The 16,073-nt window shown below is 54.5% G+C and overlaps 1 protein-coding gene across 5 annotated transcripts in view; it reads right to left on the bottom strand.

The window, feature by feature from the left end:
* The window catches only part of CEP104 (centrosomal protein 104), a 35,588-nt gene that overhangs the window by 17,670 nt on the left and 1,845 nt on the right, over nt 1-16,073 (bottom strand). For 3 of the 5 annotated variants that reach the window (XM_047869969.1, XM_047869973.1, XM_047869971.1), the window contains 10 exons: nt 13,887-14,037; nt 10,971-11,144; nt 10,441-10,579; nt 8,168-8,230; nt 7,784-7,860; nt 4,769-4,937; nt 4,173-4,328; nt 2,792-3,013; nt 869-1,063; nt 101-268 (listed from right to left, as the gene is read on the bottom strand). In XM_047869969.1, the coding sequence (XP_047725925.1) occupies nt 101-268; nt 869-1,063; nt 2,792-3,013; nt 4,173-4,328; nt 4,769-4,937; nt 7,784-7,860; nt 8,168-8,230; nt 10,441-10,579; nt 10,971-11,144; nt 13,887-13,999 (1,476 nt within the window). In that variant the 5' untranslated portion in view covers nt 14,000-14,037. The remainder of the gene's footprint in view (nt 1-100; nt 269-868; nt 1,064-2,791; nt 3,014-4,172; nt 4,329-4,768; nt 4,938-7,783; nt 7,861-8,167; nt 8,231-10,440; nt 10,580-10,970; nt 11,145-13,886; nt 14,038-16,073) is intronic. The other 2 variants (XM_047869970.1, XM_047869972.1) reach the window with 1 other exon arrangement.

Here is a 16,073-nt window from a genome sequence, read left to right as displayed (position 1 = left end):
TTGATTCCCAGCGACACCCGTGCCCCCTCCCGGGCTACCCCGAGCCCCGGGGGCACCTCAACCGTAGAGCCGGGGCCACTGAGGGGCGGAGGGGACTCACTGGGGTCACGAGGTCTCTGACGGCTCTCCTCACGAGGAAGATGGACGCTCGCAGAACGTTCTTCAGCTCCTCCTTGGGGGCTCCAGCGGGCATCTGCATCAGCCGTTTGCACAGTGCGAGCAGCGCATCTTCCCGGTACGACCACGTCTTGGAATAGGCCCCAGCGACCTGCCACAGACCGGAGGCTGCCTTACTCCGTGCAGGCGTTTCAGTGATGTCACGCCGCCCCCCAGGACCCTGCGACCCCAGCCTCTGTTTGTTCCGGACGGAGAAAAATCTCTTGTGAGAACAGAATTAATACATACGCTTAAAGAATAATTTCTCTAACGCAGAACACTGAAGGCCCTGCTGAAATACGGAAAGTATCAGAAGTTCCGCCAGGAGAAATACCGTGAAGCTGGCGCCCAGGGGCCCGGGGACCAGGGAGAGGCCCACTGGGCTCATTTCAAGAGGAGACTGCCGTCCTCTGTTTTGTTTTGCCATCATTTCCACCACCCCCCCCCCCACCCCGAGTTAGCAGGTGTTCTGGGTGGGGCAGATTTTCAACACGGCCTCTGGCAATACTAGACAGTATCTTCAATACTCGTTCATAAAATCTTAAGTTCTAGCTTATGCATCTGTTTTATATAATTAATAATTATCAGAAGGCTTCAATCGAACAACAAGGACAACAGGAAGCCAAGGACATCTCAGACACAGAGCCGTGGGCGCTTTCCCGCCCTCGTCCCTCCCCGTGACCCGTGCCCACCCGCAGGGCCCGCTCGTTACCAGGGCTTCTCCGAGCACGTCCACGGCAGCGCTGGCCTCTCTCAATGCCTTCTCTGTTAAGGGCTCCGGCTCCCCAGTGGCAGCTCCTCTGGGAGCCTCGCTGCTATCCCAGTCACTCTTCTCTGGTTCCAGGGCTGCCGCAGGCTGCTTCCGGGTAGCAGGAAGGGGCCGCTCATCGTAGGGCACGGCCTGGAGCTACGGGAGAGGAAGGGCGGCTACAGAGCTCCGGCGGGGCTCCCCCACTGCCAACACCATGTCTACACTGCAGGCTTACTGCTCTGCACTGACCTGGTCTGAACAACGGTATTTCGCTAAATATCAGTTTCATCAGATTAGGACAACTTCCACGACGGTAGGATTTAATAGGAAAAATTAGACAGGGTCTCTATTCCTTTCTGAGTTCACTACAGACCTAACAACAAAGTGGCCCGAATTCTGCGTCAGGTGCTATTCACTGCTGGTAATTACAGTTCACAGGACGTGGAACTGACTAGGGTACAAGTCATTGCGTTTTCTTGACAAGACTTCTGTTTTTTTCCATACTTTATGACTTAGAAATAATGATCAGGCCTCATTTTAAACGTGCTTGTCATCCGGCAGACTTCTAGGAAGACGGGCGGCCCAGCCGAGGACCTCAGGGCAGCCTTCTGCTCTTCCTGCTGCTCCGGGCGCGCGCTCAGCCCCACAGGTGTTCGTCGGGCCCCTGGCCCAAGCAGTGGGCGACACGGACTCCCCGCCTCCCGGGGCTTCATCCCCACGCGGAGACTGACACGCAACTCGACAAGTAAGTATGTAGCAGACTTCCGGAAAATTAAGTGAGAGCAGAAATTGCTGAGTCATTTCCCGAGGCAGGTGTCACTGGGACGCTTCACTCACACTTAATACCCACTGAGACATAAACGGGGGGTACACCGTGTGCGAGAATGAGTTTCTCATCTTCCAAAATCTACTCTGCTGTAAAACACGTTGATGTGGTAACAAAGGGGACGTTAGAGTATCATGTGCCGAGGTATTAAATATGACTTAAAGCAACGAAGTTACAGACAAGATGCTCCTGGGGAGGCAGCCACACCAGTGCCATCCTCGCTGGCTTTCCTGGGCCTCAGGCTGCAGCAGACCCTCCCCGTGCCCGCCTGGCGCCCTGCCTCCCCACCCAGAGGCCACCGGCCACACCGCCTGGCGCACAGACGGGAGCTCTGGTGAGGCCCTCCTCTGGTCCCTGTCACACTTCTGGGCCGGCACGTGACGGATACGTTCAGGTGCGCACGGTCCCTTTGGACAGGACGCCGTGTGCACCTGAAGCCACGTGGCAGGTCCAGCCCCAGGGCGCCTCGGACCCACAGGAAGCAGAGTTGAGACAGGAAGGCAGCGGGCGTCGAGGACACTGCCGAGCTGCTGAATCAAACCAAGCCCGAACCTACGCGGGCCCTCGAGTCCCTCGTTATTGAAGCCAGCAGGCCCCCAGTTTAGCCGGGTTTTCTGTTACCTACAACACAGAAGATTCTGGAAGCACGGTACCTTGCATGTGTACGTGACAAGCGCATGACTCGTCCTGAGGGTCTACCGAAGGCAGCTACGTTAGGCCGCACAAACACTGTCTCATTTATTCCTGGAAGCAATCCTTCCAGCTGCTGCTTGCGCCTGCTTACAGGTGAAGCACAGGCTCTGGAAGCCAGCGTGTCCCGGGCCGCCTGCGGTGGGAGGCCCGGCCGGTCCAAGTGCACACAGGGCCTCCCCAGGAGGGGTGATTACCTGCCGGCTGCTTAGGCTTCGGCACTTACGTCCCTGTCCTGGAACGCGGGACGGGTGGGGGCTGTGCAGGCATGTGCCCTGATCCCTGCGCTGGGAGAGCCCGGGCACCAATGGGTCCTCACTGTGTGTCTCTTGATTGTGCTGCACCCAACGTGAAACTGAGTTACCTACGTGGGTCCTGAAGTGAGGGTCCGCGGCGGGCGGGGCCTGGTCCGCTGTGGCGGGCTGAGGAGGGCCCAGGGGATTTGCCGGAGGCTTTTCCTGAAGGAAGGGCTCTGCATGCAGGCTTTCTGGGGCTCTGTCCTCTCGTGGTCGAGAGAGTGCTGGCTGCTGGTGGCGAGGACTGCCAGAGTGCGCCAGGGGCTGCAGGGGCAGGTCGGGAGGCCTTCGCACCTGGGGAGAAACAGGACCCTTCATTCCTGGGGCTGCTGCCGCGCCATTCCCGGGGGCTGGGGGGGGGGGAGGGCGTGACAGCTGAGGCAGGCCGAGGGGCCCCCAGTCCTGTCGCCCCATCTGACCCGTCTCTCGACGGTTGTATGCGCTATGGAAGAGGCGGCACGCCAGAGCGCCAGCGTGACCGCGAGCATACCGCCTGGGTCACTGCAGGGCGGAAGTGCGCGTGCACACCTGCCAGCAGAGACGAGGTATGTGGGCAGAGGGTGCCTGGCGAGACCCGAACCCGGCACGGCCGTGCGCTACGCCCTGTGGCTGCGAAAGCGGGTGCCTCTGTGTCATCGTGACATCGGTTAGCTCGCGCCGGGCACGGAGGGAAGTGCACCGGACAATCTCCGTTGAGGTACGCCTCGTACATAGGGTAAGGAAACCTAGGACTGGCCCTGAGATCACACCGCCAGCAATGGGGCCGGATCTGAGCCCGGCAGTGCCGCGGCAGGGTGCGCGCTCTCACACGGACTCCGTTGTGCGGCTCTGGGCCTCAGTTTCCTAGCCTGTGATGTGGGATGGGCACCACGGCCCCGTGTGGGCTCTAAAGATCCGAGGCACGGCATCTCCCAGGAGACCGTCTTAGCGAGCCGGGGCTGTCGGGACTGTTCACGCTCGACGCTCCCGAGGCCACGAGGCACACGTGAGGAGGGCTGGCAAACGAGGAAACCGGGCTGGGGAGATGCGGGGAGATACGGGCCCCGGCCCGTTCCCCTCCTCCTCCCCCGTGAGTCTCACCCCTCGTGGCCAGCAGCACCTCCCACGGAGGCCGAGGGAGCCGAAGTCACCTATCTTTTCTTTGGATCTTTTAGTTAAGAAAGTTTTTTAAAGTTTTATTTTAGAAAAAGAGCACACGTGCGCACACGCACAAGCAGGGGACAGAGGCAGAGGGAGCGAGAGAACCCTGAGCGGGCTGACGCGGGGCTCGAACCCACGACCAGGAGATCGTGACCCGGGCTGAAATCAGGGGTTGGGTGCTCCACCGACTGAGTCCCCGCAGGTGCCCCTGAGGTCACCTATCTGAACCGTGACCTGAGCGCCACAGGGCCGCGTGCGTCTCACAAATGCACGCTGTGGGCGAGCGGCCCCTGGGGGCGGCCCGCGCACCTACCAGCTCGGCGTCCACGAGGCTGTGCAGCCGCAGCTGCTCGTACACTTGGCTGCGGAACCGTTCCATCTGCTGCTGCTTCTCCTTGGCGCGGTCGTAGTCCTCCTTCTCCACTGCGCAGCGTTTCTCCACCTCGTACCGCCCGAGGCGCTCGCCCACCTGAAGCACACAGGGTCACTCTGCCTCATGCGGGCCTGCGTGCCTTGGGCACACGCACGGCTTGCCCCGCGAGGCTCGGGTGACGGCATCACTCGCGGGGGGGCTGGGGCCACGGAGCAGCAGCCACGCAGGCCCACGAGGGGCGCTGCGTGTCCCTGCCCCAGCGTCTAAGACCCTGCGCGAGTCACAGGGACCATAAACCTCTTGGGTTCCCTGGCACTTCAGGACAGCGACGCGGCCGTGGAGGACGAGGTCTGAAGAGGCGGGGCCTGTGCCTTCACTTACGCTTAACCTAGGGGCTGGACCATCCCTAACTTCGTTTTGCTTATGTCTTTGGACCCACGCTAAACGTCCACGGGCCTCGGTCGTGCCACGCGTCGGGGTCACGGGCGGCCTTCTCACAGAACTGAGGGGGGGGCCGCTCTCTCCAGAAGCAGTACCTTTTGCAAATCCGCAATAGCTTGTTTCAGCTTCTTGGCATAGTCGTAACGTTCCTTTTGGACGGCTTCGCGTTTTCTTTCGTCTAATTTACGTATAATCTGGGCAACTTCTGGATCTTGGTACATATCGAAAGCTAAGTCATCTAGTGGAGAAATGTAGTCAGATTTCCTAAAGGAACGAAACGGGTATTTCAGAGTGGACAGGGCAGTGGTAGAGGGAGCCCCGAGGGTCCAGTGCCGAAGACAGGGTCGCAGACACGGCACCCCCACCACTTCTGCTCCTGGAGCCTTCTTGCCCGGGAAAGCAGAGGCTCAGAAAAACTGTGACGGGCTTCGGTCACCCAGCTCTCAGTGCAAGCAGGTCTTTCTGACTCCACAGCTTATGCTCTTGGCCATTAGTTAAACTGTACTTGGGGCGTCTGAGCCTTTGCTGCATTCCTCAACAGGTATTTCTTTTTTTTTAAATTCTATTTCTTTTTTAACGTTTTATTTACTCTTCAACAGATACTTTGAGTGCAGACTCCGTGCCCAGCTCTGTTCTGGGCACCGGGGACAGGACAGTGCACGTCAATCATCTGAAGGACGGGGAAAACCCGAACTAAAATGAACACGTTTCTATGCACCATCCTTAAGGAGTCTGACTTGTGGGGCCAGGAGTCCAGGCGCCCAGCATGCCTGACACCAGCACCACCCTCTGACGGGCGCTATAGATGGAGAAGCACTTTGCCTGGCCTTCTCCTCTAAGTGTCCGTCTGTGGGACATCCCAATTCCTGGGGAGACCAGAAAAATCCTTCCAGGAATAAATGACCTTTTTGGTTATCTGAACACCCCATTTATGATTAACTGTCACCCCACTCTTTCTTTCAAATTCCACAGCAGGCTGGCAGCCTTCTCCTGGGTCTAACATTTAAAACAGCAATGCCAACGTAACCGCTCAACAAAAATGCTAAGGACATGTTTCAGAGTCTCCGTCTGCTGTATGAGCTACACAAAGTAAGCCAGTTGTTAGCTTTGGCTTAGAAACTTTTATATACAGGGGGCGCCTGGGTGGCTCAGTCATTTAAGCTTCTGACTTTGGCTCAGGTCATGATCTCATGGTTCATGGGTTCAAGCCCTGCGTTGGGCTCTGTGTTGACAGCTCGGAGCCTGAAGCCTGATTCGGATTCTGTGTCCCCCCCCATATCTCCCCCTCCAGCTCACACTCTGTCTCTCTCTCCTTTAAAAGTAAATAAACATTAAAAAAATATTTATATATAGGTAGATTTTGATGAAAATATTACTCATCATAAAAGTCTGGTTGTCTGATATCATTGTTCACAGCCCCCCAGCCCTTCCCCACCCCTGGAATTCAGCACTCCACCAGACCTGGTGGTGGGGTCAGCTTCAGCAGCTTAGAACAACATCAATTAATCTCGATGATGGGAAGGGAGAGAGAACGGCTAGGGGCATCTGGGGGGCTCAGTCGGTTAAGCGTCCAACTTCGGTTCAGGTCACGGTCTCACGGTTCAGGGATTTGAGCCCTGTGTTGGGTGAACTTGAGCCCCACTTTGGGCTCTGCACGGTGTGGAGCCTCTGTGGGATTCTCCCCCCACCTCTCTCTCTCTGCTCCTTGCTCACTCTTGCCCTCCCTCTCAAGAAGAAACAAAGGTCAGTGATGACCAGGCAGTAACATGCTTTGGTACTGGTACAAGATTAACCATTTCCGCCTAAACGTATTCTATACTCTTCAGTCAAAGTTGCTTTGCCCCGAAGTCCTAGAGATGAAAGCAAAGACTCCATCTCGCTACGAAAATGCCACAAAGAGAAGAGTGGCACCTGTCCTCTGGCCCCTTGGTCACAATTCCAGGGCGCTGGGCAGTTTCAGGAGCGCGGGTCTCCCCACGGTCCACGAGTACCCCCTGGCGGTGACCCGGGCACCTTTATGTCTGGTGCCGCCGCACGACACAGCACACAGGCTTTCTACCGACCTCTCTGTGCCTTCAGCCAAGCCCTGCGGATGCGTCAGGATGGGCACGCTGTGCACCACCGCTCCAGCGGGCTAACTTGATAAAGAACTAACGTAAACAGAGTCCAAATAACCTAAAGAACTTCTGTGGGAGCTACTAAGACCAGCCAGAGGGTCTGGCGGTCCCTGTTCTACCCCTGGGGCTTCACTGAGGGCAGAGCCGAGGAGCTGTCTGGGGGGTGGTGCTGACGGACGTGGAGGGATCACTGTCAGTCCTCACCTGGAAAAGTAAGGAGGGCGTTGCTGTCACCCTGTGGGGCACAGGGAGCGTCTGCGGGAGGCCAAGCGGCCTGTGGAGGTGAGAGGTCACTTTCCTCATTATTTTTATACACACGTAGGGACAGTGTCCCTACTCACATCCTTACACCCATGCCGTAACTGCCAGGCGGCGGGCCCGGGGACGCTCTGCAGGAAGCAAGGCAGTCCAGACCGCTGACACAGAGTAATTCATTCCTAAGCCGGGCTCCTCTGCTTGCATAAAACATGGACAGATTCTCTCTGTGGCTCAGGAGGCACTTGTGTCCCAAGTACACACACCAGTGGACAGTGAGCCTCGCTCCCAGGGGAGCCTCCCTTGGGCCTGCAGCCCAGCTGTCACGGGGTGCGTGTGAGCGGGGAGTGTTTAAAGCAGACATAAGATGAAGGCTCTAGGAACTGACAATTCGGGTCAAGTAATTCCTTTAATTCTTACCCAGAAAGTTGCCTGTGCCAATAAAATATCAAAGCACGGTGGACGGATCCTTTACCTGCGTGCATTTTAGGAACTTTCCAGTAATACCTGAACACACGAGAAATGAAGATGTCTCTGAAGGGCAATAAATGAAGACGTGCTAAAGAAAACAGTGACCTTAATCTTTAAGTGTATTTAAGTCAATCGCATCAGTGGCTTATCTAGCTCAGAATTGAACTGAGAGGCTCTCGAGTCCAGAATCCTCTGGAGGTGACTCACACTTTGGTGATTCTGAGGAGCGTCACAGGAGTTGATGGCCTTGGGAGGAGGGACTCTTACCCAGTACAAGTTCCTTCCAGAGCTGGGTCCTCGGTGTTGTGCCCCAGATAACGATCAATCAGCTTCTCTCTAGAGGTCTTTGGGAACAAAACATTCTGCTTAGCGTCTCAGAGGAAAACAGGATCAACACAAAACCTTAACTAAGAGGTGACGTGATAGGAAGGTGTCAGCAGGCTTTAAGGACCCTAGTCTTTTGGAAGAACAGTTCAAATTCTTGAGTGAAAGAAACTTTAATACACTATAGCTACTAAAAATTATCTGGTAATTATTCAACAGACAATTTTATAAACATTTTCAAGAGGACACTTTATGTGACAAAAGTGATCCATCCCCTCTTGCTAGAAATACATTTTCTTCTCTAGGAATGAAACTTCCCAAACTTACAATATTGCTTTCGTCACCAAAATCTGCAGGGTCTCCAATGATATTTACTGCAACCAGAGCAACCTAAGGGAGAGTTGACCAACAGAAATTAAGTATCAGATTTGTGACTTACTCCCTTTAAGACAAGCTGCCCACTCATACTGTCATCGAGGATGATGCACATCAAAGCACATTCATTATAAAATGCCAAGTGTATTGAATTCTAGTGTATAGAATTACCACGAATAGTTTCTACGAATTACATAAGTTGATATTCTAATACCAAATCGAGTGGCTATTTTAACATCTAAAGTATATTAAAACGATAAAGGCTAAAAGACCTCCACAGGTTGGTTTTTTTTTTTTTTTTCCAACGTTTATTTATTTTTGGGACAGAGAGAGACAGAGCATGAACGGGGGAGGGGCAGAGAGAGAGGGAGACACAGAATCGGAAACAGGCTCCAGGCTCCAAGCCATCAGCCCAGAGCCCGACGCGGGCTCGAACTCACGGACCGCGAGATCGTGACCTGGCTGAAGTTGGACGCTTAACCGACTGCGCCACCCAGGCGCCCCTGGTTTTTTTTTTTAATTAAAAAAATTTTTTTTTTAATGTTTATTTATTTTTGAAGGAGAGAGAGAGAGACAAAGTCCGAGCGGGGGAAGGGCAGAGAGAGAGGGAGACACAGACTCTGAAGCAGACTCCAGGCTCTGAGCTGTCAGCACAGAGCCCGACATGGGGCTCGAACCCACAGACCGTGAGATCATGGCCTGAGCCAAAGTTGGAAGCGTAACCGACTGAGTCCCCCCAGCCGCCCCAAAACCTCCACAGGTTTAACACAGCCTCGTGTTGAACTGCTTCCTCACAGTCAAGTGTTGGGGCCCATCCACATGATCTTGGTAAACTAGACAACGAACTGAAACTCTACATTGACGTAGCTCAGTCTGTCTGGATCAGTGATTCCCTGGGGCGCCTGGGTGGCGCAGTCAGTTAAGTGTCCGACTTCAACCAGGTCACGATCTCGCGGTCCGTGAGTTCGAGCCCCGCGTCGGGCTCTGGGCTGATGGCTCAGAGCCTGGAGCCTGTTTCCGATTCTGTGTCTCCCTCTCTGCCCCTCCCCCGTTCATGCTCTGTCTCTCTCTGTCCCAAAAATAAATAAACGTTGGATCAGTGATTCCCTGAAGGGGGAGGAGTCCCCTTCCCACATCCTCCCTTTCTTGAGGATCACTACCAGAATGAAGTGAGGGGAACTGCAGGTTCACACGCACAAGATGGGGAGGAGAAAGTATCAGTCTTCTAGTTTATGGTCAAGCATGGCTGCAATGGACCAAGTAACGTCTCAGAGCTTGCCTCTAACTCACTGGCTGAATATAAAACTTTGATTTGGTGGAATGTTTCCATTTCTCTTGGAGGGGGCAGGGAGTGTTGAAAGTATCTGTGCTAATTAAGAGTCTGCTGTGGACACAGTTGATTTCTACTACATTAATCATGCCCAAAACAAAACAGAACTGAAAAAGAGAAAAGAAAAAGAAAGATGGGAAGGGAGGGAGGAAAAGATGAGAGTTATTTGCTTGGAGCTGGACTACATGCAACATTTCATCACATCCCCAATTTCTCCCAGGGGGTTGATTTATCTTGCAAAATTTAGTGGGTTTACCTAGAAGAGTGTCCTCTAACAGAAACGGTGCAAATCACACAGGTAATTTTAAATTTCCTTTTTGTTTTTTTTGAGTTTATTTATTTCGAGAGAGACAGAGAGGGAGTGTGTGCGTGCACACAAGGGAGGGGCAGAGAGAGAGGTGAGAGGGAAATCCCAAGCAGGCTCTTCACTGTCAGTGTGGAACTCCACTCGGGGCTCGATCACACAAACTGCGAGATCATGACCTGAGCCAAAACCAAGAGTCAGACGCTTAACCGACTGAGCCACCCAGATGCCCCAAGTTTTCTAATGGACACAGTAAAAAACTGTGAAAAGAATGACGTCGATTTTAAACTGAACATGGCCACAATATTATCACTTCACTGTGGAAATGACTCTCTTCCTCACGTGAAGCCTCTGAACTCGTGTCCAGTTAACCCGCACAGCCCCTCGCGCTTGGGTGCCCAGGCCCCCAGGGTGCAACGTCCGTGTGCGGCAGCGGCTCCTGATGGGACAGCGTGGCTCGGAACGGCCTACCGCCCTTCCGTAAAAGTTACCATCTTAGAGAAAGACTTGAAGTGTCTTTGCCAAGGGGTGCGGGCCCACACAATGCCACCAGGAGGCAGGAGGCGGTCAAGGGGAGGGCCCGCGTCTCACCTGATTATATATGTTGTACTTGTTGAGGTGGTTTTCGTGAAAGGTCAGCTTGAGAAACTGTCCCACCGCGTCCACGTAGACGGACTTCAGCTCCCGGGCTCTGCAGCCCGTCTTCTCGTTGTCACAGAGAGAGACATAGCTGAAAGAGAGCACGCGCCAGAGTCATGTTGACAGGGACCGTCCTGCGCAGCGGAAGTGGCCGCTGCTACCACTGAACTCCACAGGGTTAAATACAAGTTAAGTCTAGAGTGGAAAGACCTAGGGAAAAAGCTCAGAAGTTGCACTCTAACCAGGCTTCTTAAAACAAGTTCTAGATCTGAAGGCAGAGACGAGCTCTATGGATGAAAACGATAGCCCTGCTAACAGAGCATATTCTACGTGGGGCGGCTGCTCAGACACCATGTCCCCCGGCAGCAAAGACAAGTCTGTGACACAGGACCAACCGCAGGGGGTGATCCGTTGGTTTGCATCGCACTGAGACAGGCAGTCGGGTTGACAGTTCCCACCAGACCTTTCCAGGTCACGCTCACCCGAGCCTTCGAAAGCGCTCCGCCTGGTAGGGCACGAAGTACTCGGGCAGGCTCTCGCTGACGTAGAACTCCACTTTGCTGGGGATCATGTACTGGTGGGCGAGCAGCTGCAGCTTTCTTATTCGACACCTCTCCACCATCTGGAGAACGATCTCTTGCGGAAACTGGCAAAATCTGAAAGCAAACCATTGTTTTTTCCACACGGTCACGGCCGCGGTTTCCAGTCGTGTGCGTGGCGCTCCCCACGTAGCAAGGCGGTCCGGGTGCTGACGTGAGGGCCCCACGCGGCACGGCTGCTCCCTCCAGCCTCCAGCTTCGCAAGGAGGGGCTCAGGCTCTAGTTCACACCCGACCTGCGTGAGTCAGACTTTTCACGGTAGAAAACAGTCCAAAATGAAACCTGAGGTTTACCATGAGATCAATACTTCCGTCTTAAGAGGCTGTTCTAGTGGGCAAGCAGGGCCGAAGGGTTTTCCCCAGGAACGCAGATGCTTCAGGGAAACCACCTGCTTGGCGAATCCCGAGCGAAGGGTGCCGGGCAAGAATCAACACTGAGCGAGGCCCACGTGTGCCTGGCGGTGCGCAGAAGCCTGCGACTGGCCACTGTGGAGCTTCTAATTTTGCTTAGTACGCGACACAGCGCGTTAAGAACCTACACTGGAGGTCAGAGAACCGCAGTGTCAGCACAGCCCTCACGCTGCGTGATCTGATCACGATGAACAACAGAGCACAGCGTTTGGGCAGCAGACGCCGCGCCCGCTGAGCTGGCACGCTCACAATGGTGGGGCATCCAGGGCCCCGGGAGGGGGACGCACCCAAGGAGGGGACAGGTGGAAGGGGCTCGGCGGCCTGCAGGGTGTGCTCACTCCTGCCCCCTGGTCGTGCTCCCTGGCCCTCCTCCGCCACCTCTCCAGGCGCCTCCCTCCCCACTGAGAAGACAAGAACCTCAGATGGGGCTGCTCACTCCCCGAATGGGGCGGTGTCCCTGCCGGTGCCCCGCCCCCCCCTCAGCCTCCTGAACAGTGCTAGAGCAAGCCTGCCCCCGAAACTTCCAGCAACACACAGACGCACTCTTAAGAGCCCCCCATCCTAAGAAACCCCTCCTGTGACCGCACCGGGGCCTGGCTGCCCATGTTACACAGGAGCTGTCTGTGGCCACCAGCTCAGCTCTTCACGCACCCTCCCCAGTCCCTGCAGGGCATATGCTGTCACAGCCAACTCTGGCCAAGGCCATGTGCAGTGGACTTCCCAGTCCTGCTCTGTTCAGTCCGCAGCTCCTGGCCTCCTCCTACCTTAGGGTGCCCTCCCCTGGGCTGGGTTCCAGGCTCCTTCCTCTCCCCACACTCACCATAGGGGGCCTATCTGACCACGGCTTTAGAAACCTCCTGCGTCAAGGAGCCCCAACTAAACGTTGCCCGGGTCCAAGCCTACGATCTAGCTGTGACCTGACATTTCCACGCAGACACCCATAGATGTTATTAGATGTGACAGACAAAAACTCCTGACCCCTGCCACCTTCCCCCATCCCGTGCAGCCAGTCTCCTGGTCCCCTGCTTTGCCAGCTGGGGCCCTCCTCCCCATCCACTGTGGCCTCCCTCCCTCCCCACTGCTGCGTAACTGAGTGCCTGCTTCCCAGCAGCACACAGAAAAGAGGAAGGGAAGAGTGAACAAAGGAACACCAGGCTGAATGCAGGAGAATCTGCTCAGCCTCTAAGTCCAGCTCTAGCTCCAAGGGACGTGCAGGGGTGACGGGGCGGGTGAGCACAGATCTGATGGACTTTTGCCCCAGAGGCACAGTCACCAGAAATCTGCCAGCACTAAGGTTTTGAGGTTTCAAAGATGAAAAGCTCGTAAGAGAGATGGCTCTGGGGCAGAAGGCAGCTAGTGAACACCGGGAACCAGGAACCCAGCAGCTTGTGACTCGAACACTCCTCAGTCGCTCACGGTGGTCAAGTGTGGCTTTAGACGTTTAAGATAGTTACTATTTTCAAATGCTAAGCACATACGTCATACTCGGTGGTGAGATCATTCTGGGCACAAGGACACTCTGAAAATCCTACAGTATGTTTAAAAAAAAAAAAAAAAACCTCCAAAATTATTTAAAGAAAAATAAGACACACCAGACAAAATCAGAAGTTCTAGGCTTTTTAAAATCCTTCAAAAACCGGGCCTGTGACTCAGTTGTTCAAATGCAGCTTACAGAGTTTGTGCACGTATCAAAGCTGTCGTTGAGGGACACTGAAGAGGCCACAACGGGACGGTGGGAAGCGTGAGAGGCGTGGACACTGGGGAGGGGTGGGGCGCACTGGGGAGCTGGCCCCACAGGCAGGAAGCCTGTCAGGCACTTGCGTGATGGGACTCCTATGGTTTCGCCTTTGGGGAAGACTGACGACCTCTAAGGAAAAGGCTTAGTTTCAGAAAAATACCAACTCGTATAATGTTACTCAAGCAACGGACAGTTTAAAAGGTGTACAAATATTCGAGACGATCAATTGAAAGAGACGTTCTTGGTTAAAGTTTGGGGCTAACAAAACCTTGCCCACAGGAGCTCGGCTGTGAAAGCAGGGACCCGCAGACACACAAGCCGGCACGGGGCACAGTGAGGACGCGAGGCCCGGCGGACAGTCAGGGGAGACAGTTCAACAACGGTGGCCGGTGAGTTTCCGCCCTCTCCCCGTATTTGTGCGTTTCTGAAGCCAATGTCACTTAATGCTTTGAGGGAAAAAGATCCAACAGATTTTCTTTAAAAACATAGAAAGAGGGAAAACGCCCACTGCATCACTACGCAGACGGCACCGCGGCACAAAAACAGCAGCGTGGTTCTGAGGCCTGAGCTGCAATAGAGCAGAAGCTTGGCAGGAAGGGAGCCCGCCGGCCGCCCTCGCCCCCCCCCCCCCGCCCGCCCGGCCCACCTCACCTCGGTGACCTCCACCCGCTGACGGTAGGTGCGTGGATCATTAGTTCCCGGGCACTGAAGCCATCTTCGTGCCCAGAGGAGCTGACAACAACGAAGCCAATCTTGTGCGGCATCCTGGGCGCTGGGCTGGTTGTAAGGGCAGGAAAGGCTTCTTTAAGAGAAAGGAATCGGCAACGTTTTAGACCACGGAAAGGGTCAGTTCGTGCTTTGCTAACAGACGACATAATTCACAACATATTCAGAATTCCCCCATCACTTTGAAAGAATCTAGCTTTTTGTTAAGTGTTTTTCACAGGAGCCTCTAATTCTACTTAAGGGATCATCTACCTTGACTTTTCCCAAACACACGTCCTAAAAACATGATCACGTAGTGGGTTGAACTGTGTCCCTCCAAAGATAGGTTGAGGTCCTAACTCCCAGTGCCTGTGAATATGACCTTTTTCGGAAATAGGGTCTTTGCAGATGTAATGAGGTTGGGATGAGGGCGTCCTGGAGCAGGGCGGGCCCGATACAGCAGCACCAGGGTCCATTTAGGAGACACAGACACACACACAGACAAGGAAAGGGCCAAGCGCCCGGGGCGATATGTCTACAAGCCAACGACCCGACCCGGCAAGTACTGCTGTCACCACCAGAAGCTGGGACCGGCAGGGGCGGTCCTCCCCTTCAGAAAGAGCGTGGCCCTGCCGGCAGCTGGATTTCGAGCCTCTAGCCTCCAAAGTTTTGTTGTCCTAAGCCACCCAGTTTGTGGCACTTTGTTATGGTAAAAACACAGTTTTGCTAAGATACAAACACCAAGTTTTTGTTTTTTGTTAAATCTGAGTTAAGAAAGCAATGTAACCAGTGTGTTAACAAGTTACACAAAAGTCAGAGGAAAGGGGCAGTTTGATCAGCAGCGTGGTAACGGCTGCCGGCAAGCACACGCCCGCAGAAGGGAGGGCAGGACTCCAGGGAGGCGGGTCGGATGCAGAAGTGGCACCCGGGGCCTGCTGGAGTGACTGACTCGTAGCAGATACTTAGCCACTGGTCGAACGAATGTTTTATGCCATTTTTTAGTGAACCGTTCACAGCTGAATATCATTTTGAGGGTGGATGTTGCGACGTCTGGTTTTGCCAACCTGTCCCTGTGTGAAGACGGCACCCGACTGCAGTTTCCCCCGCACGCTCCACGTCCCTCCCCGGCAGCTAGTTCAGGGACGGGAACAGGAGAGCAGGACCCACACTGGACCAGCGAGGCTCTCCCCAAGGACTCTGCCGGGGCTACTGGGAGAGAGAAGTATTCTTCCTGCTGGGGCTATGGCCGCAGAATATTTCCCAGGGGCCTCCTGGAAGCCTCCTGTGGGGAGGTCCTGCCAGAGAGCGGGCTGACACGGGGCAACAGCCACCTTGGGAACCCTGAGGTTCAGCCACATTTAAAGCCCAAACTACTCATAAGCTTCGGGTTATTTTCGAGTCGTTGAGCCAATCAAATTCCTCTTCAGTAAGCCAATCCGAACTACCTTTAAGTATCCGCAATCAGAAGAATCCTCACTAACATGGATAATCAAGAATTCTCCAGAAAGTTCTCTGGGATAGGACATACTGTCAACTGAAATTCTGAATGGGACGTGACATATAAACATATCCCGCATGAAATTTTGCTTATTTTAATGTGCTTGGTGCGTGATCTAGATCTTTCTTTTACTTCCATTCTGAACCTGAAAAGGCCCACGTGCATAAATTACTGGCTGGTACTTGCTAACGTTTCTTGGGCTGTGGGAACAAAGGCATCCCAAATAGAAAAATAAACCATCATTAGGGAGCCTAGTTATTTCTGACGCAAGCTCACTGCAGGATGTCACAGTACCGCAGGAAAGCTGAAACTCGCCCAGAAGGTAATGAAAGGCAGTGATTATATTTGGGGTGGGCCTGCAGGGGTGCGGGTGGAGCCCCACCTCTGGCCTCACCAGGGCAGGGATTCATCCTCTGCAGGGGCTCTCAGCCTGCACTCACTCCCCACGCCCCGACCGTCCTGCAGATGGCTGACTGGGACTGAATGTCCTCTTCTCCCCCACTCTTTTCTAGGGGACGACTGTGGCCTGTGGCCCAGTCTCCCTGTCTGCAGCACTCCTCCCCAACGCCCAGCTGGGCTCATCAGCATCTGTGTCTTCACTCAGAGCTCCAGATGTGCTCCCTATCCCGGGCTGA

Source organism: Prionailurus viverrinus, chromosome C1 (assembly GCF_022837055.1).
Source record: "Prionailurus viverrinus isolate Anna chromosome C1, UM_Priviv_1.0, whole genome shotgun sequence".
NCBI lineage: Eukaryota > Metazoa > Chordata > Mammalia > Carnivora > Felidae > Prionailurus > Prionailurus viverrinus.
Note: the sequence above shows the minus strand (reverse complement) of the source record. Positions and strands in the feature narration are given on the sequence as shown.